This window comes from Ambystoma mexicanum, chromosome 1q, assembly GCF_040938575.1.
Source record: "Ambystoma mexicanum isolate Mex_15411 chromosome 1q, UKY_AmexF1_1, whole genome shotgun sequence".
NCBI classification, from domain to species: Eukaryota; Metazoa; Chordata; class Amphibia; order Caudata; family Ambystomatidae; genus Ambystoma; species Ambystoma mexicanum.
In genome coordinates, this window is record NC_090922.1 from 1,408,756,594 (window position 1) to 1,408,778,674 (window position 22,081).

General features: G+C 48.5%; 1 protein-coding gene across 2 annotated transcripts in view; it reads left to right on the forward strand.

Moving 5' to 3' along the window:
* Positions 1-22,081, forward strand: part of LOC138548445 (vitamin D3 hydroxylase-associated protein-like) — a 726,529-nt gene that overhangs the window by 280,969 nt on the left and 423,479 nt on the right. For both annotated transcript variants that reach the window (XM_069642277.1, XM_069642276.1), the window contains exon 5: positions 10,367-10,573. In XM_069642277.1, coding sequence (XP_069498378.1) covers positions 10,367-10,573 — 207 coding nt within the window. The remainder of the gene's footprint in view (positions 1-10,366; positions 10,574-22,081) is intronic.

Genomic DNA, 22,081 nt, shown 5'->3' on the forward strand with positions numbered 1-22,081 from the left:
TGCTGGGGGGTGGCGGGAGACATGAGTGGGGGCCTGGTGGAGGCTGCCCCTGCACTGCTGGGGGGTGGGGGTGGTGGGATACATGAGTGGGGGCCTGGTGGAGGGTGCCCCTAGTGGCTGGGGGGTGGGGGTGGTGGGAGACATGAGTGGGGGCCTGGTGGAGGGTGCCCCTGCACTGCTGGGGGGTGGGGGTGGTGGGAGACATGAGTGGGGGCCTGGTGGAGGGTGCCCCTGGTGGCTGGGGGGTGGGGGTGGTGGGAGACATGAGTTCGACATGAGTGGGGGCCTGGTGGAGGGTGCCCCTGGGGGGTGGGGGTGGTGGTAGAAATGAGTGGGGGCCTGGTGGAGGCTGCCCCTGCACTGCTGGGGGGTGGGGGTGATAGGGGACATGAGTGGGGGCCTGGTGGAGGGTGCCCCTGGTGGCTGGGGGTGGTGGGAGACATGAGTGGGGGCCTGGTGGAGGGTGCCCCTGCACTGCTGGGGGGTGGGGGTGATGGTAGACATGAGTGGGGGCCTGGTGGAGGGTGCCCCTGGATGCTGGGGGGGGTGGTGGGAGACATGAGTGGGGGCCTGGTGGAGGCTGCCCCTGCACTACTGGGGGGTGGGGGTGGTGGGAGACATGAGTTGGACATGAGTGGGGGCCTGATGGCGGGTGCCCCTGGATGCTGGGGGGTGGGGTGGTGGGAGACATGAGTGGGGGCCTGGTGGAGTCTGCCCCTGCACTGCTGGGAGGTGGGGGTGGTGGGAGACATGAGTGGGGGCCTGGTTGAGGGTGCCCCTGGATGCTGGGGGGTGGGGGTGGTGGGAGACATGAGTGGGGGCCTGGTGGAGGCTGCCCCTGCACTGCTGGGGGGTGGGGGTGATGGTAGACATGAGTGGGGGCCTGGTGGAGGGTGCCCCTGCACTGCTGGGGGGTGGGGGTGGTGGGAGTCATGAGTGGGGGCCTGGTGGAGGGTGCCCCTGCACTGCTGGGGGGTGGGGGTGATGGTAGACATGAGTGGGGGCCTGGTGGAGGGTGCCCCTGCACTGCTGGGGGGTGGGGGTGGTAGTAGACATGAGTGGGGGCCTGGTGGAGGGTGCCCCTGGTGGCTGTGGGGTGGGAGTCATGAGTGGGGGCCTGGTGGAGGGTTCCCCTGCACTGCTGGGGGGTGGGGGTGATGGTAGACATGAGTGGGGGCCTGGTGAAGGGTGCCCCTGCACTGCTGGGGGGTGGGGGTGATGGTAGACATGAGTGGGGGCCTGGTGGAGGGTGCCCTTGGTGGCTGGGGGGTGGGGGTGGTGGGAGACATGAGTTGGACATGAGTGGGGGCCTGGTGGAGGGTGCCCCTGGGGGGTGGGGGTGATGGTAGACATGAGTGGGGGCCTGCTGGAGGGTGCCTCTGCACTGCTGGGGGGTGGGGGTGATAGGGGACATGAGTGTGGGCCTGGTGGAGGGTGCCCCTGCACTGCTGGGGGGTGGGGGTGGTGGTAGACATGAGTGGGGGCCTGGTGGAGGGTGCCCCTGGTGGCTGGGGGGTGGGGGTGCAGGGAGACATGAGTGGGGGCCTGGTGGAGGGTGCCCCTGGATGCTGGGGGGTGGGGGTGGTGGTAGACATGTGTGGGGGCCTGGTGGAGGGTGCCCCTGGATGCTGGGGCGTGGGGGTGCTGGGCGACATGTGTTGGTGATCAGTAGTGCAAGGTGACATGTGGGTTGGCTGGTGGGCATGACCATGGTGGATGGGTTGCCTGTGGGACATGAGCAGGGGTGCAGGGTAGTCCCCTGTGGTGTGGGCGGCCTGCAGGGGCCGTGGAGGGTGTAGAGGGAACACCTGGGAGGACCCACGCGGCCAAATCACGTGTAGCATTCCCTGGCACCACCGAAATACACGTACCCTGCTGAAATCACGTGTGAATCTTCCCGCGCACCCGAAGTACACATACCCAGGACAATCGCGTGTGGAACTTCACGCGCATCCCGAAGTACACATACCCAGGCCAATTGCGTGTGGAACTTCCCGCGCACCCCGAAGTACACATACCCAGGCCAATCGCGTGTGGAACTTCCCTCGCACCCCGAAGTACACGTACCCAGGCCAATCGCGGGTGGAACTTCCCGCGCACCCCGAAGTACACGTACCCAGGCCAATCGCGTGTGGAACTTCCCGCACACCCCGAAACACACGTAGCCATGCTAATCGCATGTGGAACTTCCCGCGCACCCCGTAGTACACGTACCCAGGCTAATTGCATGTGGAACTTCCCACGCACCCCGAATTACACGTACCCATGCCAATCGCGTGTGGAACTTCCCGCGCCCCCCGAAACACACGTACCCAGGCTAATCGCGTGTGGAACTTCCCGCGCACCCAGGAACGCATGCACACGCTTTTTTTCACACAGCGGGTGTCCGTGTTTGTCGGTACCCCTTTGTACCTCATTTGTCCTAGAGGGACACTGTATGGACCATTCATCATGGCTGTATATGGGTGCTTTTTGTTAGCGCACATTTTGGCGCACCTTTTTTTCAGGCGCAGGGGTGCTACCGCCTGCTTTCTTGTGGCGTATTTGTTTGGCCCTGTGCGCGTCTTTCACCGTGCGCTGGTTTGCCCTATTCGATTCCATGAATACGGGTTGTAGGCGAGCGTGTGGGCGTTCCGCGCACTTGCCTCCTGTACTTCCCCCGTGACACCCATATTTTCACGCGTTGTTCCCCATTCCGAGTGTTACGCCCCGTGTTACGCCTACTTTTGTGATGTGCGCCGCGCTATGTGCGATTTCGCAGTGGCCGTGGCGCACTCTGTTGGATGACCTGTGCGCCGGCGTGCGCGGTGCACATTTTTAGCGCACATCCAATGTTTTTCTCGCGCACGGACTTCCATGAATCGATGTGCGCTGGTTTCCCTGCGATTTTCGCACTTGCACTGCGATTTTTGCACTTTTACTGCAAATCGCACGTTTTGGCACCTCTGTGCGGGATTTTTCGCCGCACATTAATTCCATGAATCGACCCCTTAGTCTTCAAGCGCAGACTAAATTCCTTCATGGTCTATCTTGAAGAGATAATCTGCAAGTGAATGTAAAAAAGTCTAAAGTCCTTATCATGTCATCAGTGTATCGGAAGCACAACTGAATATACACTTGGAGGGTAGGTGAGGAAATATTAGAAATGGTGAAATCTATCACTTATCTGGGAACAACAGTGAATAGAAATCTAGTTGAAAGAGCCCATTATATGATGTTAAGAGCTAAGACCAAGAGATTAGCAGGCCAGGGAGCCGCCCTCTTTTGGAGGTATGGGACTTTTCCACTGGTTCCCATATTAACCTTTTACAAAAAATGGTACAGATCCTAACCTATGGGGCCGAATCCATGCTGAATTTATCTTGGGGAGTATGGGGAATTTTGGAAAGTTATTTTTCGAGAAAGCTGTTGAGGCTGCACAACTCATTGCCAGTGGCCTCTATTCGATTCGAACTAGGGCTTCAATCTATGGAGTGAATTGCAGTGTGGAAAACGATTTCCCTTTTCAGAAAATGTATTGTTTTTAAAAATACACTACCATATAAGATTCTGAGAAATAATTATATATTTTTTTTCAGATGGGAGGTTTGGAAAAGGAAATGGGTGGCCCATCTTGAGTCATGTGATATTACATTGGATATGATAATTGTAAATCTGGTAAAGGTGCTATTAGCGCCGGATCACAAGTTTGGCGGAACGGTAATTCTCCATTGGGCCCATTCGGGAATTCCCCATTGGGCCAATGGGGAATTTTTCGGTGCAACTACCATCGGCAGTACCACCGTGCGGTAATTGCACCAAAAATCTGCAAATTCCTGCCACATTTACCCCCAGCTGAGAGCTTGGGGTAAATGCAGCCAAACCTGTGATTTGGCGGACCCTTAAATGCAGCGGTAATAGCGTTACTGCCACATTTAAGGGTTACCGCCAAACTCGTGATGAAGCTGAAAGTAGATTTGTTATGATGGTAATTTTCTTTGATCAAGGATCAAGAGCCTCATCATGAGTTGGGCGGTATCCCGGCAGTATTACTGCCGAAATACCGCTGGGGCTAATAGCGTTACCGCCAAACCCTCCAGTGCTATTAGCGCCAGATCACGAGTTTGCCGGAACGGTAATTCTCCATTGGGCCCATTCGAGAATTCCCCATTGGGCCAATGGGGAAATTTTCGGTGCAACTACCATCGGCGGTACCACCGTGCGGTAATTGCACCAAAAATCTGCAAATTCCTACCGCATTTACCCCCAGCTGAGAGATGGGGTAAATGCAGCCAAACCTGTGATTTGGCGGACCCTTGAATGCAGCGGTAATAGCGTTACTGCCACATTTAAGGGTTACCGCCAAACTCGTGATGAAGCTGAAAGTAGATTTGTTATGATGGTAATTTACTTTGAATGATGGATTTATTTATCTTGCTGTGGATTTTAATGTCTGCTTTGACCAGAAGAACAAGTTACTTACCAACTGTAACGTTCTTTCGACTGGATGTTCATCCCACGTATTCCTCATCTTATGATAAATCTCGCTGCTTCGGAAAAAAAAATTCTCGGCAGAGGGCGCTGTGCTCAAGGTTGTGGCGTCGAATGTCCCTCGACAGACTCCGTACTCTGTCGACATCACCCATGGTATAAATAGCGCAAGCCGCGCCCGTTGCTTCAGTTCTGCTTTTTGATAAATATACAGGAGGAACACCCAGGCGTGCCCCATGACAGATGCATTCTGCGTGAGAGGAAAGTGTAAGAAAACGTACACTGTACTGTGGGGTAGGATGGAAGGGTCGATGAGGAATACATGGGAGGAACATCCAGTCGAAAGAACGTTACAGTTGGCAAGTAACTTGTTCTTCGAATGGATTGTGTCCTCCCACGTATTCCTCATTTTATGATAACTCCCATAGCAGTGGCAATTTTGGAGGTGGGAGTACTAATTACAGTTTTCATGGACAGAATGCAGAACTGCCTTGGCAAATAACCCCTAATTGGAGGAGGCAGTATCCAAGCAGTAATGCTTGATGAAAGTATGCATTGTTTTCCAATTTGCAGCTGAACAAATATCTGCTGCCGGGACTCCCCTCTCGCGAGCCGCAGAAGTAGCCATTGAAGCCCATCTGGTGGGTCTTTTCCCGCCAATCTGTAACATTTAATTATGGCCAAAATAATCCAGCGGGATATGGTCTGTTTTGTTACTGATAAGCCCAGTTTGTGACCAGTATAACCCACAAACAGTTGGTCATCTTGTCGCAATTTAGACATCCTTGAGATGTAAAAACTAAGAGCCCTCTTGGGATCTAGTCTATGCAGTCTCTCCTCTTCCTTGCCCAAATGAGGAGGAGGATAAAATGCTGGAAGTATTATTTTTTGTGACAAATGGAAGTCCAAAACTACTTTTGGTAAAAAGGAAGGTTTAACTTTAAGGACTACCTTATCCTTATAAAACACAGTATATGGTGGTTTGCATGAGAGAGCCTGAAGTTCACTAACCCTGCGGGCTGATGATAGAGCCACAAGAAGTACAATTTTTAGTGTTAAAAGCCTCAATTGACAGGAGTGCATAGGCTCAAAAAGTATGCAAGTCAAACATTTTAGTACTAAATTTAAATCCCAAGTTGGGACATGAAAAGGTACTGGAGGGTATACGTTAGTAAGCCCTTTTAAGAATTGAATGATTAATGGTATTTTGAAATATGAAACATCTTCCGTGGTGCGCTTGAAAATGGAAAACGCAGCAAGGTATCCTTTGATTGTTCCTATCTGGAGCCCCAGATTGGCTAGATGTAACAGAAAAGAGAGCACTACTGGAGTGCCACATTAAAAAGTGTCCACATCCTTATCTTTGCACCAATTACTAAACTTGTTCCAGCGACATCGGTACAAAGATTTTGTTGCTGGCTTTCTGGCCGAAAGCAAGACTTCCATTACGTCATCTGGAAGATCCCAATCCTTGTATCTCGACCTCTCAGAAACCATGCGTGAAGGTTGAGTGTCTTGACCTCTGGATGGAAAACCCGACCTTCCTCTTGCGAGAGACGATCCTCTCTTTGTGGAAGACGTATTGGAGAACAGATGGACATGTCTAGAAGGTCCGGTACCATGTCCTCCTGGCCCAATCCGGGGCAAATAGGATCATGGTTTTCCTGAACTTTCTCAACCTCCTGATTATTTGAGGAATCACGGGGACTGGGGGAAATGCGTACAGCAGTGGAAACTTCCACTCCACTATGAATGCGTCTCCCCGAGCTCCTCTTTGAGGAAATTCCCTTGACCAGTACTGATCGCACTTCCGGTTGATCGCGCTGGCGAACAGATCCACTTGGGGGGGTTCCCCAAAGGGTGAAGATCTCCAGAAGGACTTCCTGAGCTAGCTCCCACTCGTGAGAGACTGTGCTCTACCTGCTCAGAGCGTCTGCCGCCGTGTTCTTCTCTCCGGCTAGGTGAATTCCCGATAGAGAGATTCCTTCTCGTATTGCCCAGAACCAGAGCTGCATTGCCTCTCTGCACAGTGGTAGTGACCCTACTCCTCCTCTTTTGTTGAGGTAGTACATGGCCACCGTGTTGTCTGTCATTATCAGGACATTCTTTCCCTGTACAGAGGGTAGAAAAGCCTTCAGCGCTAGTCTTATTGCCCTCGGCTCCAAAAGGTTGATGTGTAGTTTGGACTCCGATGGAGACCAACGACCGCTGATTGTCAGATCGTTGGTGTGTGCTCCCCACCCCGTGAGTGAGGCGTCCGTCACTACTGTTATCTCCGGCCATGGTTGCCAAAAAGATTCTCCCTTGAGAATGTTGTCGTTGCAAGCCCACCATAGAAGATCCTGAGCAACTGCACTTGGGACTTGCAGAAGATCTGACATATTCCCTGAGAACTGGGACCACTGAGTTCTGAGTGCCCATTGAAGGGATCTCATTCAACCTGGCCTCTGGTACTAGGAAAATGCAGGATGCCATGAGGCCGAGCAACCTGAGAAAATCAAAGGCTGGTAGACGTTGGGCATTCTGGAACTTTGTTACCATCTGCTGGATGTGGAGAGCTCTCACTTCGGGAGGCAAGGTTTTTCCCGAGGAAGTATCCAAGACTGCTCCGATAAACTGGAGCTTTTGGGATGGTATCATATGGGACTTCTTGAAATTGAGGGAGAAGCCCATTTTGTGGAGGAAGTGGCAAGTGATCGAAAGATGTTCCTGAGCTTGTTTTGGAGAACTTGCTCTGATCAACCAGTCGTCCAGGTAGGGGTAGATGTGAATACCCCCTCTCCTGAGACTCGCTGCCACAACCGCCAACAGTTTGGTGAAAACCCTCAGGGCAGACATCAACCCGAATGGCAGAACTCGAAACTGATAGTGAGAGTTGCCAATCGCGAACCTCAGGTACTTTCTGTGCTTTGGATGGATTGGCACATGAAAGTAAGCATCCTGAAGGTCCAATGATACCAACCAATCCTGGAGTTGGAGAGCCTGGAGGATTTGAGAAAGGGTCACCATCTTGAACTTGTCCTTCCTGAGGAACTTGTTCAAGTTTCTTAAGTCCAAGATGGGTCTCAGTCCTCCATCCTTTTTTGGGATGAGAAAATATGGGGAGTACCAACCCCTGTTCCTCTCCGCTACAGGTACCTGTTCTATGGCATCTTTCTCTAGCAGGGTTAAAATGTCCTACAACAGGAGCGGGTCTGGAATTTTTACGGAGTTGGCTCCCGGTGGATGATTCTGAGGTCTTTTTTGGAAGAGGAGACAGTAACCTTGGGCACTCTTTCCAGTGCCCAAGAATCTGAGGTAATGCCCCGCCATTCCTTCTGATGCTGAGAGATCCTGCCTCCCACTGGTGTTTTGTGTAACAAGGCCTCAGAGGGATTTGGAGGCGGCTGCAGGAGTGGCTGAGGGTAAAGATGCTGCTCCTGGGGCTGATTTTGCTCCTCTTCCTTGTGCACCATGAGGGAAGTTTCTTTTGCCTCTTTGAGAAGCCTGTCCTCTTCCTCTGCTAAATGAGTATTAATGAAAAGAACGCCCCTCCAGGAAGATGAGCCGGAATAGGGTTTTAGAGGCTGGCGCATGGATGCACTAAGCGATATAGCTGCCGCTTTCGAGGTCTGAAGTTTTTCTAGGCTTTCATCAGCCTTACTGCCAAACAGCCTCGAGCCATCAAAGGGCATGTTAAGGAGCCTGGCTTGCACATCTGGTGCAAACCCCGACTTCCTCAACCACGCACATCTGCGTAGCACAATGCTTGCAGCCATGGATCTGCTGATAGTATCAGCAGTATCCAGTCCAGACTGGAGACATTCCCCCATTGCCTCCTTCCCGTCTTTGACTATATTCAGGAAGCCTTCCCTTTCCTCGCCTTCTGGAATATGCTCAGCTGCCGCTGAAATAAAGTCCCACAGGGTATGGGTAAACCTGGCCAGGGTACAGGTGACATTTGTCAATTTAAGGGCCATACTGCCTGAAGTGAAAACCGTACGTGCCCAGGCATCAACTTTTTTATCCTCTCTATCTGGAGGGATAGTGGAATATGCACTTTGCCTTGATGTGGATGCTGCCTGAATAACTAGACTTTCTGGAGTTGGATGCCTGTTTAAGTATTCAGGATCCGTACCAGCTGGTCTGTATTTCTTGGGGAAATTACTATCTGCAGCAGCAATGCTCTGAGGCTTTTCCCAGTTTTTCTCCACCCTCCTCTAAGAGCCCTGTGAAAGGGGAGAACTAGATGACAATTATATCCGTCATGTCATCCTGTTCAAAAACGGGTGAAGTGTTACCCCAACCCATACACCCAATTACTCTGGTCATAAGACTCCTGTACCCTGAGTCTGCATGTTCTGCAGGATCAGGTCTGGCAAACTCTAATTCTGGGGAGGAGTCAATTCCACTGGCAGAATGTAGAGTGTCACTCAGGTCTCTCATTTTGGACTCTTGATCAATGAGTTCCTCAGGAACTTGCTTTGTGCCATATGAAACTCCAAAAGGAGTGACTACCTCTTCCTCCGAGCCAGATTCCTCATAAATTGAGGACATGGACTTAAAAAAGTCTGACCTGGGCAACTGAGTAAATCTTCTTTCTTCCTCTACCATATGCAACGAAGGAATGGAAAAATCCTTCGAAGTTGTTGAAGGAATCTTCGATGACTTCGAAGATGACTTCGATACAGGCGTCGAGGTTATTTTTGGTTTCAATGCCGAAACGGTCGACGTCGATGAAGTCGTTGAAGCCTTCGACGACTTATGTTTTTTATATGGCACCAGAGAAGTGCTCGACTCTCGAAGAGTCCTCGTCGACTTGTCATCGACTCGAGTTTTTTGAGTATCCTCGACACTACCGGTTTTTACCAAGGTAGTCTTAGACTTCCCTTTGTCGTCCAATGGAGTGACCTTAGGGGTATGGCTTTTCCGAGGTTCATTCGAGGGGGGTCGGGCCGCATTCTCGAATACCTCCATCATCTTTTTATGAAATTCTTCCCATTTTCTGGGAGAATCCGATTTTGTCGGACATCAAATTTCTTCGGTCGACTCAGAAGATGATGATGAAGGAGATCTATGTCTCCTCTTCATTTTTGGACGAGGAAGAAGAGTGTCTCGATCTACTCCTAGATCGAGATCTCTTTGAATTCCTATGGTGATCCGATTCCTTCGAATCAGTCGCTTTCTTACGTTTTTTGAACGTAGCCTTCTTAGAGGCTTCTCTCCCCACTGACAGTTTACCTCTCCTCTCACGAAGAGCTCTCTCGGTCATGGATTGGCAGGAACCACAGTCGTCGGTCCGGTGACTGGAACCGAGACACCAGAGACAAACCCGGTGAGGATCCGTGATCGACATTTTCGATCCACAATCTACGCACTTCTTGAACCCTGTCTTGGGTGTCGAAGGAGTCGATGAAGACGACATTTTCTTCACAGAAAATCTCAAGCGCGCCGTTCTCGATAGCGAAGCGATTGGGAATACGGAACTGAAGCAAGGGGCACGGCTCGAGCTATTTATACCATCGGTGACGTCGACAGAGTACGGAGTCCCTCGAGGGACATTCAGTGCCACGACCTTCAGAACAGCGCCCTCTGCCGAGAATTTTTTTTTCCGAAGCTGCGAAGCTGGAGATAACGATTTATCATAAGATGAGGAATACGTGGGAGGACACAATCCATTCGAAATATGTATGATAATATATTTTTTTAAATGAGATGTAAATTGTAAAAGGTTTTCTAATAAACCATAAACAATAAAAAATGTACAGCTTAAATGCTTCTGTAATATGGTGCAGCAGTGCCTACAAATAAGAAATGGTGATGGACACATATAGACGGACTCTGGGATTGTTCCTAACATAGTCCAGCGACAAACATCTGGCTGACTAAACTATTCCTGATTTTTCCACTCTTTCAGCTATGACAGCAGTAATCTAATCTTTGGCCAGACGCTGCATCCCCTGAATCCTACGAAGACCCCCGGAGGCTCGACCGGAGGGGAGGGAGCTCTGATAAGTGCTGGTGGTTCCATCCTGGGGCTAGGCACGGACGTAGGAGGGAGCATCCGCATCCCGAGCTCTTTTTGTGGAATCTGCGGCTTAAAACCAACTGGGAAACGACTCAGGTGAAGCAAGACTTTCTTTTCTGGTATTCTTCCTAATCTCTATTGAAAGCACCTAGTTATTTTATGAAGGGCTTTGTAACATCTGCATGCTGCCTGATGGGCGGGCTGGACAGCGGTTAAAGAAGGATTTCTCCCTCACCTTCTTAAAATGATCAAACAGGTGCTACAGGTTCTCTGTCATGGATATCTTTGTAACCCAATACCAGTGTCATCTACTCGCTGGTGGTGCCAGAGGCGACTTGGTTCATAATGTGTGCCAAAGAAGTTTTCCTTTTGGCCCACTTACTCAACCCCAGCTTTGGCGATTTCAGAAATAAACGTATTTTCCCTCTGGGAGAGGCCAAAAGACAATGCAAGTCTGCGCTAGCTCAAGAACTCTAGGTGGATGTAGAAATGTGAGAAGCTCTCTGTGACCCTGAGCTTGTTGACCAGGACTCTCTTGTTGATTCGTTGGCCATGAGAGACCATTTTAAAAGTGGGGTGCCTTCTGCCAATAATATATATTTTGTGGTAATTGAGGTTAAGTGGTCAGAAGCTAAATTGTTTCTCACCTGACATTGCTTTGATTCTTTGGTTACTGTTTCCTCCTTCTGAGACATCACTGGCTAGTGGAAGAGGGCGATAACACATGTTATTGGCCCACACCTGGGTTATAGGCCCAAAGTGAAGCAGAGGGCACATAACGAACATAAAAGATGATAACACTTGTTGCAAACCTCTTCCTCAGGTATGTAACGCCATTATAATGTGCCTAAACCACAAAGACAGGGTAAAAACAGGTTAGAAACGAAATAAAATAGAAGTGTTCCGTACCTTGCAGTAAGTATTGCCCCAGTGGAAAGTTGGATCAGGAGAGCACTGAAGAATGACACAGAATGTTGGAAGAGAAACATCTAGCTTTGTAACAGTAGTTAAGTCAATCTCCTGTCATAACCGATTGTTTACAATGGGCACAAACATTCCAATGTTATAATTAAGCAGCATTGTCTGAAGCTGTGGGCAATATAGGTTCTTATGAACCTGAAACCTTCCTTATAGACCCGAGCAAAGCCAGGGAAATGTTGCTATTAGCGTCCGGCCCTGGGTCCGGCCTTCCCCTTGGGTGTGTGGCGTAGAGCGATCAAAACAAACAAGCCTTTTGAAGATGGCTGCCACGAAACAGGCACTCACTAGCCTGAGGCTTAAAGGACATTGTTACTTTCAAAAGCAAGGCAGTTTCTTTAGTGTGCAATGTTAGAGGCCTTGAGAAATGGGGTGGCTTCTGAGGCATGTTCTGGCCCAGATGAGGAGGCAGGGACTCCAAGAGAGTGCAGGATGGGAGCAGAGCACGTGGTGGGCATTCTGAATGGCCGATGAAGTCCAAAAAACAATCAGGACCCCTAACCACACCAGTGATTACTGGCCAGAAGATCTGGATCTTGATAGGTTTATACGTTTCCATAATTCTATTCCAGGTGCTACTAACCCTTGCACGCTGGGGCGCCTCATTACTTTGTTACCGTCCTTAATGAGTGTATCCAATTTTGAAAAAATCTCAACTCAAGTGATATAGATGTTGTATAGGTGACGGTCCTTTATAATCCTACTACCTCGCTCTTCTGACATAAGCAGTTTTTGAAATCTATACCTATTTCAAACAGTCTACATAAGCAGAAATTGGTTATTACAGAGCTCTCAGGTTTCACAAAGTCATGTGTGTTCTTTGCGTTCTGAGACCTCTCATCAATTTAGAATGGGAAACATAAAAGTTCCAGAATGCAAACAATAACATCAGGGCTGGATGGTATACCCATGCATGACCTGGGTAAACTTGAGTGCTTTGTCATTAAGAACATTTGGAAACCCTCCCGACCCCCGACCCCCGCCCCCGCCCAGCCCAGCCATCAGCCCATCATCTTTTGTAGTCTGTTCGTTTTTATGGCACACACTGCAATGTACAGATTGCGTTGTGGCGCCCGAAGTTGAAGAAGGGTGGACAACGACAAAGAATGGGGACAAACATAATGTCATTCAAAATGCATGGTACATGCAGACCAGTAGAAGTACAGGGGGGTAAAACGGGACGAGCTAAGCGTTGCAGATCAGATTATGGGAACAACTACTTCAGACCAACAAGACTTGGTGCTAGAAGGAATTAAGTTAAATTAAACATTAAATTAAACTTTTATATTATATGCCAGAGTCCAGCCTCTTAGCGCTGGACGATGCTGCCACGTGTTGTCTTGCTTCCCTGACGAGCATGTTGTCCCTGACCTATCCTCCTGGTCCTGAACATGGAAAAGGCTGGAGCAGATCAACACACCCAGAGCCTAACGAGTCATTCAATCTGCAACGTGCGCCTTGAGGCTGAGTATCCCATCCATGCGCCCCTGGTCTATGGGATTCCCTCTTCGTCTAAGACGTAAGTGTTGAATGCTGCTTTGGTTACCGGCCGCATCTCTCCTAACTCTGTGCTTGTGCCACTCCTGACTTTCTATCTAACCTATCTCTGAGAGCATCTTCTCCCAGCTCCACATGGACATGGACATAAACACTAACTCTGCCTAGCTTTCCTGTGATCACATTTCCACGGCCTACACCTTCTTACTGCTGGATCTGCAGTACCTTGTTGCATTTTTTGCTGCCAACTAAAATCAAATGTAGGTTGGTGTTCATCTTGCATTGTTTGCTGCTAACTAAAATCAAATTTAGTTGTGCGCACTCTTTTTGCTGCTAACTAAAATCTAATTTAGGAGTGTGCACTGTTTGGTGTGTGCTTCTCTTGCATTGTTTTCGGCTATCTAAAATCAAAATAGGTGTGTGCTCATCCAGCCTTTCCTTGGACTGCGCTGACTGGTTACACCCTTTTCTGGTCTGTTTTCTGTTCCCCCCCTCTTAGTACCCACTGTTTCCATCTAGTCCTGTTGCGTCTCCTTGTGCGTCTGCTCCCTCTTTTCTTACTTCCTCCCATGTACCTCACCTGCTCTGCTTGGGCGTAGTGTCACACTCTGTGCCTAGTACTAATGCACTTTCTATCTCTCCTATCTGCTCTAACTGCTTCTCTATTTCCTATCCTTCTCCTCTCACTAAACCTGGCAGGAAGAAACTTAAGAAGGACGTTCTGGGCTCCAACCCAGGTCTGCCTATCTCTGACACCTACGTCAGTGCTTCCACCAGAGAGACTCTCACTGGCATCCTCTTCGTCATTCCTTCTTCCAACCTATGGACTCTTCAAATGGTCGGTCTGCTCTCTCCTTACTCTTCCCCTCACATTAATGGTGGTACCCGCTGGGAGGTCCTTCTTGCCTCTTTCTCCACCACGATTGTCATCATAAATGTCTATCGAAATGGTACCATCCTGGTATAAGGGCCTCTTACTTTTTGATAGGCTTCTTCCTCTCCTTATCAACTTTCCACTTACCTCCTCACAGGCTCCCTTGCCATCTGTTTCTACGGCCACCTTGGCTCTCTTGCCAGCTATGCCCACCTTGGCTACCTTACCTCCCACTACCCTCACTGCCTTTCCCACTACTGCCCCCTTGTCGCTTGCAACTGTGCAGGCTTGCTTGCCTAAAAGCATTGCTCTGACAACCTTGTCAGCTGCCACCACTCTGGTGCCCCTGACATCCACTGCCGCTGCTTCCGGTGCCCCCTTTCCCCCTTGGCCCCTGCTGCAATAGCTCCCTTGCCATCTACTACTGTCCTGACTCCCTTGCCTACACTCCCCTCACTGACATCCTTGTCTGCCTTGGCTCCTCTGCCCCTTCCTTCCGCTATCGCTCTGCCACTCTTGCCGCTTACTGGGAGGACTACTATCCCCTGTACCTCCCGTGTACGTCTTTCAAAGACAGCAATTTGCTCCACATTGCCAAACTTAACTCTTGCTCTGCTTTCAAGCAATCCTCTGATATCTTCCACCTCCTTGAACACTTGGATCTCGATTTACTAGCCCTCACTGAGACATGGTTTAAGGACAGCTCTGTCACGGGTGTTGACACACTTCTCCATGAAGGCTACAAGATCCTCTCTGTGCCCAGGCTTAACAGACCTGGAGAGGGGATTAGCCCTGACCTTTCCTGAGTGGATCACTGCATCCATCAATCCCACTCAGGCCTACTCTTTCTTTGAATGTCTGATCGGCAGGCTCTCTCTCTCTCTCCTGCCTCCTGCCTTACTCTGGCCACCTTCTATCGCCCCCCCGGGTCAGTCCACCCTCTTCCTCTCTGAATGGGCTGACTTGGCCTCCTCTCGCCTTTCCTCCTCCTCCAAACTTCTCCTGCTGGGGGACCTAAACATCCACCTTGATTCTCCTGAATCTTCAAGTCCTTTCCGCAACATTCGTGACTTTCTCCCTAAATTCTTCCTTATGGTCCGACGCACACTGCTGGCCACACCTTGGATGCTTCCATCTCCAGACATCCATCTTTCTATCCCTCTCACTACCTCACTCTGCTGGACTGACCATTCTCTTATCTCTTCACACATGAAGACCTCTTTTCCTCTAGCACTGGCACACCCTTCACTGCCTCCTGCCTTCAAGCTCATCTGACCCATGAAAAGAGTGACAGTGGCTGCTTTTGCCTCAACCTACTCTCCTCCTTCTACTCCTGCGGCTGACTCCCACCCGGACACAGCCCTCGCTAACCTTCACCACTTCATGTCTAACACTCTTGACATTCTCGCCCCTGTCATGAGGGTCCGTCTGAAGACATCCAAAAATGCAACTCTTGGTATGACTCCGAACTGGCTGTCCTTAAACGAAATTGGGATCTTAAGGTGCACCACTGGCCTGCCGCCTTCCTCAAAGGCAATATAGACTCTGCATTCGCTCCAAGAAACAAGTCTATATTCAAGCCTGCATATCAGCGGCATCTAACAACACGGCGGGACTCCACAAAGTCTACAAATAACTGACCAATCCTACTGAAAACTCTTCCTCTACTATACCCACCCAGGCCCTTTGCTCGGCCCTGGCTGCACATTTCACTGCTAAAACACAAGGCATCCTGTCCTCTTTACCGTGCACTCTCGCCTGCACCCACATCTCTTGGCCACCCCTCGGCCACCTCCCCTCCTCTTCTCTCCTCCCTTTCCCCTGTCACACCTGAGGCCTCTAGACAAGTCCGGTCCATGAAAGCCTCCTCCAAACAGGTTGACCCCTGCCCTCCTAAAGCCATCAGGGACAACATCGATTCGATTGCTCCAGCCTTGGCCGACCTCTGTAACCTCTCCTTCGCCACTGGAGTTTTCCCCACTTCTCTCAAGCATTCTTGTGCAGTCTGCTCAAAAAACCCTCTGCTGGCCCTTCTATCGCCGCAAACTATCACCCGATCTCTATCACTCCTTTCCTGGGCAAACTCCTGGGGAAATTAGCTATCTCACAACTTACCCTCCACACTGAATCTGTTGCCCTGAAATGGCTTGCATCCTTTCTCTCTGACTGTCCTTCCCAGGTGGAACTTGGGCCCTTTCTCTCCTCCATCACACACTCTACTTGTGCTGATCCCCATGGTTTTTCAATGTCTACATGGCCCCTTTTGCCCACAGGATCTCTACCTTCACCTCTAACTTTAAGTTTTATGCGGAGGACACTCCGCTCTCTTTCAGGCTCCTCAGCCTCTTCCTCCGTCTTGCTAATTCCTGATTGTCTATCCGCAATTCAGTCTTGGTGTGCTGTTAATGATTTCTGCCTCAATGCCAGTAAGACAAAGATCGTCCTCATTGGGACCACTGCTCCTGCTTTCCCAATTTCTCACTGCCGGCCTCCCTTGCCCCCGGGGGTCACCGACTCCACTCTCTCCTTCTCTTCTCAAATCTCGGACATCTCCAAAAAGTCCCACTACCAGCTGCAACTCCTCAGAGGTATTCTACCTTTTCTGACTTTCCCCCAAAGGCTCACCAGTCCTGGTTCTCTCTCGGCTCGACTACTGCAACAGCCTCTTTCTCAATCTTTCTACTTCTACTCTCTGTCCACTAAAACTCATCCAGAACAGAACTGCATGACTTATCCTATGCCTCAAACCCAGTGACCACATCTCTCTGGCACTGAAATCCCTTCACTGGCTTCCCGTGGCTGCTAGGATCAAGTTCAAGACCCTCTGCATAATCCACAAGGCTTTCTTGTGCCGGTGCCCACTCCATCTTCAATGTTCTCTTCCTAAATACTCTCCTTCTAAAGCCCTCTGCTCGTCTTCCTTCAACCTTTTGCGGCCGAGACATTTTTCAAAGCAGAGATTTGGGGGTAGATCTCTATCCTTTGCAGGTCCCTCCATCTGGAACAGCCTCCATGCCTCTCTACGCCTTGAGCCGGAGCTCCTTAAGTTCTGGAAACTGCGCGGCAATTCTACTTTCCTGTTCCTGGCTGGAGTCTTTTCACTGTGTTTACCAATAAGGAGGCAGACTGACTTGCTTAAAATCCAGCCCCACAGCTGACTGCCGTGCGAGTGTTTACTGTGTTCACTCTGGTCACTCAAGTGAAGAGCCACTCTACTGACCGCCTGAAATGAGTTTATTGCATGGGACATCGCTTGCATGATATTTCTACAATCAAACCACCCAAACCACCCAGGTACATTTCTGAAACGAGTGCGCTGCTGTTGCTTTCATCTGCTCTTTAAGATCACAATTGTTGCTGTGCCTGCAAGCAAGATCCCTCTGTTCACCTGCTTTGGGGCGTCGTGCGTTCTTAAAACAGATTTGCTTTCTAAAATCGTGCCGGTGCCTGCGGTAAGACTGCTTTTCTCATTGAGACGTATCTTATTTTGAAATTCATCTTCATTCACTTAATTGGAGGCAGCCTGCCGAGTGACTAAAAAACTCTCACTGAAAAGGTCACGGAATTCCTGATACTGCTATCCCACAACTCTGTTTACATTACTTGTTGGGAACCTCGAGTGATTCATTCCAATGGATCTCTGTCAGACATTTTCTCCCAATATATTGCTCATATTGCTGGTGACTGTTGGGGGTCTATTACTCCCTTGGAGCCGTGCTTGGTCAATTGACTCTTGACAACCTCTTTGCAGTGAACCCTGTCTGTGTTGGTGACTGGAGGGACTTATTGTGTTTTGTTATTAGTCCCTTTGAACCACACAGTACCTAAATAATCTGTGTCACTTATTCAGCAGTTTGTCGGAGTACTAACATTTGTAACCGCTTGGTTCCAGAATTACTGTAAATCGTGCCAGTGAGTGCGGGGGGGTTTCGTACTCCTTTTAAGCAATGCTCGGTTTTTAAGCATGTTTATTTGTATTGAGTGTGACTTGTGTTGGTGACTGTGGGGAGTAACTGTGTTTGTTTTAATTCACTTTGAACCCCACAGTGCTTACACATTTTTTGCTACTTTGCTAGCTGCTTGATACTCTGGGTAATCAAGAATTCAGATGGTTGTATTCTATATCTGTCTCTTTTTGAGTATTCATATCCTGATAATCCCACAGCGCAGCCAACATTAAGTCTCTCCGCACAGGGTTGCGCATCAACCCTAACCCCATTTAGCCATTGCAACCAAGAGACTCACTGTAGAAATTAACACCTGTGCGATCCGAACTATGAGCTGCTCAACTGGAATAAAAGTGGCTCATGATGTAGACCTGTATTTTAACAATGAAGCAGACTTAGTAGCTGTGCTGAGTCACAATTTAGGGGTCCCAAACTCATCTGCATCCCTAATCACACCTTTGACAGTCTGCCCAGAAAAATCTAAGCATAAGGGTCGCAATAAACTGTTACATCTCCACCAATGTCCCCAATTGCAGGTCAATGTATCATGGTCTATTTCTCCGAGATTAACCGGGACTAGTACAGAAATTAAAACTATAGTGCCTTTTAGGAAAACTGCTACAATTAATTGCGCTCAAAAGAACAGTTTGAAAGATTTAAGTATAATCGAATACGCAGACTCTATCATACATCCTAAAGTCTGCGTAACTTTGGATAGCGTTACTCAGCAAACCTGTGATGCCTCCCGTATTCGTTCTCCTAATGAACTTACCGACTACATTTCTCACGAAAAGTGAAGAGATCAAGCAATCTCTTCCCCCAATTACTCTACTCAACCTAGCGATGGAGCAATTCACCATACACTCAGAGAGGCAGATGACTGCATCAAGCTATCCTCTCCGAGTCTCTCTGCACTCAATGTGGTTCTTAGCTCCTTTGTTAAATTAGATTACCATGTCTGGGATGAGGTAGGGGTTTATTCTACTATGCTCTCATCCATCTATACAAAGGTTGAAGATTTGGAAGCATGTGTTTGCCATTTGGCCTCTTGCAATATGCCACTTGACAAACCTATAAATGCATTCCCCGGTCAAGCTTGTATCCCTGTTGAAACTATCATAATAAAGGAATCTGTCAGACAAATAACTCCTGTCTCTAATGATATTCCTGCACTCATGTGTCATGTCATGGAGAATGTGACCCCCGTCAATATACAAATCTGTGATAGTCCTCCACACCAACCAGCCTTATTTCCTATTGATTGCCCCGCTCCCCGCTCGAGGAGAAAAAAAAAAGACTAAGAATCAGAAATTGCTAAAGAGATGTAACAATTCTTCTCTAAAATGGCTACGTAACCTCTCTTTACTTGATTCGATGAACGCCTATAAGAAGCCACTATAACCCAGAGGCCCAGTGTTAACGGCGGTGCTTGAAGAAAGTGGCACTGGCTTTCGGTCTAGCTCAACAAATATCCAGAGTACTTTACATAGGTTGACAACTGTATCTGATTTAAAACACACATTTGAAGTTGAGTCAAAACTTGTCCTCGACACATTTGGGACCACACTCATTCCTAAAAGTGATCTTTTGGTGGCTAATGTTGGTAATGGTGGACCATCTATCTCTCATTCTCCTACACATGCTGTGATTGAGCTGATTAAAACCGCTAGAGCTGATGCTTGTGTTCAGGCGACTTCAACTCTGAATGCAAAAAGGCTTCTCTTGATGATGTTCTGCGCTTGCCAATTGGTCACGCTCAAGATCTTGATAGAGTTCCTCCTCCTCTGCCATCTGTAAACATTTCTACTATGTCGAAATTCCCTGAGGTGAATGCTGGCGTGTGTAATTGCAGACGTGATATGGAACCCAAGTTGAGATTATTGAGCTCGGCCATAGATCACAACGTAGAGGTACAGCATACAAATTACATAGCAAGAGAACATGTCAGTGCCAGTAATGTCCCACTATGTACTCTTTCTAGTAGGAGCCTCACTCAAGGTGTTGTTGCCCCTACTGTTCAGCCCAATGGGTATGTAACCTGTCTGAGCAACAAAGTATTTAGTATCTCGGAACACAAGTATGACTCAGCTTCTGACACATTGACACATCTCCTTCATTGCTTATCCTCTGTAAGTCTGGTGAACTCTTCTGTTGTTCATAGCAAACACACCAACCTTGGTGCTTTATTTGATAAGTTATACATCCCCTCTGAAAGACATTCTATAGTTACCGCTGATGGTGTTAAGGCCTTACAGGGTGGAAAGAATTCCTTGGCAAATATAACATCTGGTAATCCATGTGCTTGTTCTAGGGATGCTGCTCTGATCTCAAAGATTGTAATTTATGGGGACAGTGATCGTCCAATTGTTTCCAATCCAGTGCCATATAGCAGTATGGAGCCCCTTAATTTCAACCCCAAGTTACAAACAATCACAGAAGGGGCAACCAGAGCTTCCTACAACCGTAATAGTCAAACCTGGGGGCTCATAATATTATATTAATTTCTAGTCTCCTGGGCAACTCTATCCCTCTTCTCTGCGAATATTGAGAGTTTTTGCATTCCATGACAAAAATGATGCGTCTTGGGTTCACCTCTATTTTCAATTTAAATCGGTGCTCGATTTGGTTTTAGCCTAAAGAGACTTGTTGTGCAATCTGGGGGTCTCAGTGTAAAATGGGAGGAAGAAGTCAATGATGCTTATGCTGCCAATCTTCAGGATAGCCAATTTGTCAAGTATCTTAAACAATGGAATAGGGAAAACAGGCACCAAGGTTGAAAGAGCCTCCACACTACAGGGGCCTAGCAATTCCAGTGCCTGGCGGGTCCGATGATGATGTGTTTGTAAAAAATTGTGCTGTAAACGGGGAACTACAATAATCATCATGCAACTATAGGGGTCACACGCACCTATACACTAACATTGCAGCTTGGACGAATTAAGACATGCCCATTGCTTAATGATTCAAGAAACCTGGCTCATCACTTTTCCCGCGTTTGACGGATATCACATCTTCTTTCAGGCAGCAAAATCCAGCACAAAGAGTACACCATACAGTGGTTTGGCCATTGCTTTACGAACTGAACTCTTGGTGACCTCTTGACAGGTCTTGAACCTCCCGTATGGACTTTTGGCTGTTGAGCTTGTATTTCCATCACATGCGTACCACGTTTTATTGATTAATGGCATAAAGGTGTGTTTGAACTAGATGAATTCTTGCAGTCCATTGTTGATTTGGTCTGTAAATGGAAAGTAAGAAGTGGCTCCCATCACGTATTACTAGCCGGCGATGTGAATGTTAAATGTCCTGCATTTATAGGATTGTCATACTGGTTGAAGACCACTTAGTCAATCACAAATTTGATAATTGCCTCTATGATCAACATTCTAAAAATGGTTTGCAGTGGAGCTCTACACTCGCATCCATAAACTTATATTCCCAGAATAATCATATCAGTAACAATGGCAACCACTACACATGGTTTCGTGGCTCTAGTCAAACCATGATTGATTATATCTTTGCTGACATTCAGTTGCTTGAGCTTTGCACTGATTTCTGACCATTGTATATTGAGTGCCTGTTAGGGAGAATTCTCTGTTTAGGCTGAATTTCCTAACCTAGTGAGTCCCCCAGCAGCTTTGCTGGATTTCGGGAGTTTGTTTTTTTCCATCCTGCCAAGAGTGAGACTCTTTTCCTCCCACTCTTGGACATGTATGTGTGTAATTCCTTTGAAATGTCAATGTGTTCGATGGGCTATGGGGTCTTTTACTCCATAGGGTCTCATATGTTTTTCTATGTGTGTTATACCGCACCCTACGTGCCGTAACACTGGGGCATCCTAGTGGACCCCCACCATAGACTCCATACCCGGGGACTGACTACTGTCTCCCAGGGCATGTAAAGTCACCATTGGCTTTACTAGACCTAAATTTACTAACAGAACTAGTACAAACCATCTTATTGTGGACGTACTAGTAGGGGTAATTCGATTACTCCTAGATCTGTTACTCGAGGGGGCACTGTCCCGTCCCCCCTCGTCGAGTTTTGGCTGGTGGCAGTGGAAACTACTTGGTATGTTCGACCCCGAACATAACCCTATGGGATTCGTCCCATTGTTGGAGATTGACTCTTTTTCTCGTTTATCCCTAACGTACCACTGGTCTCCTTATCTTAAATAAGTTTATCGGATGGTATTTTCTGCCAGAACTTTTTAAAATGGCGTCTGTGTTCGTCTCTGTGACTCCTAAACCAAAGGTCGAGCCCTTTGTTCCACTTTTGGGCGGGCTCTGTACAGAGACCCTCCAAAGT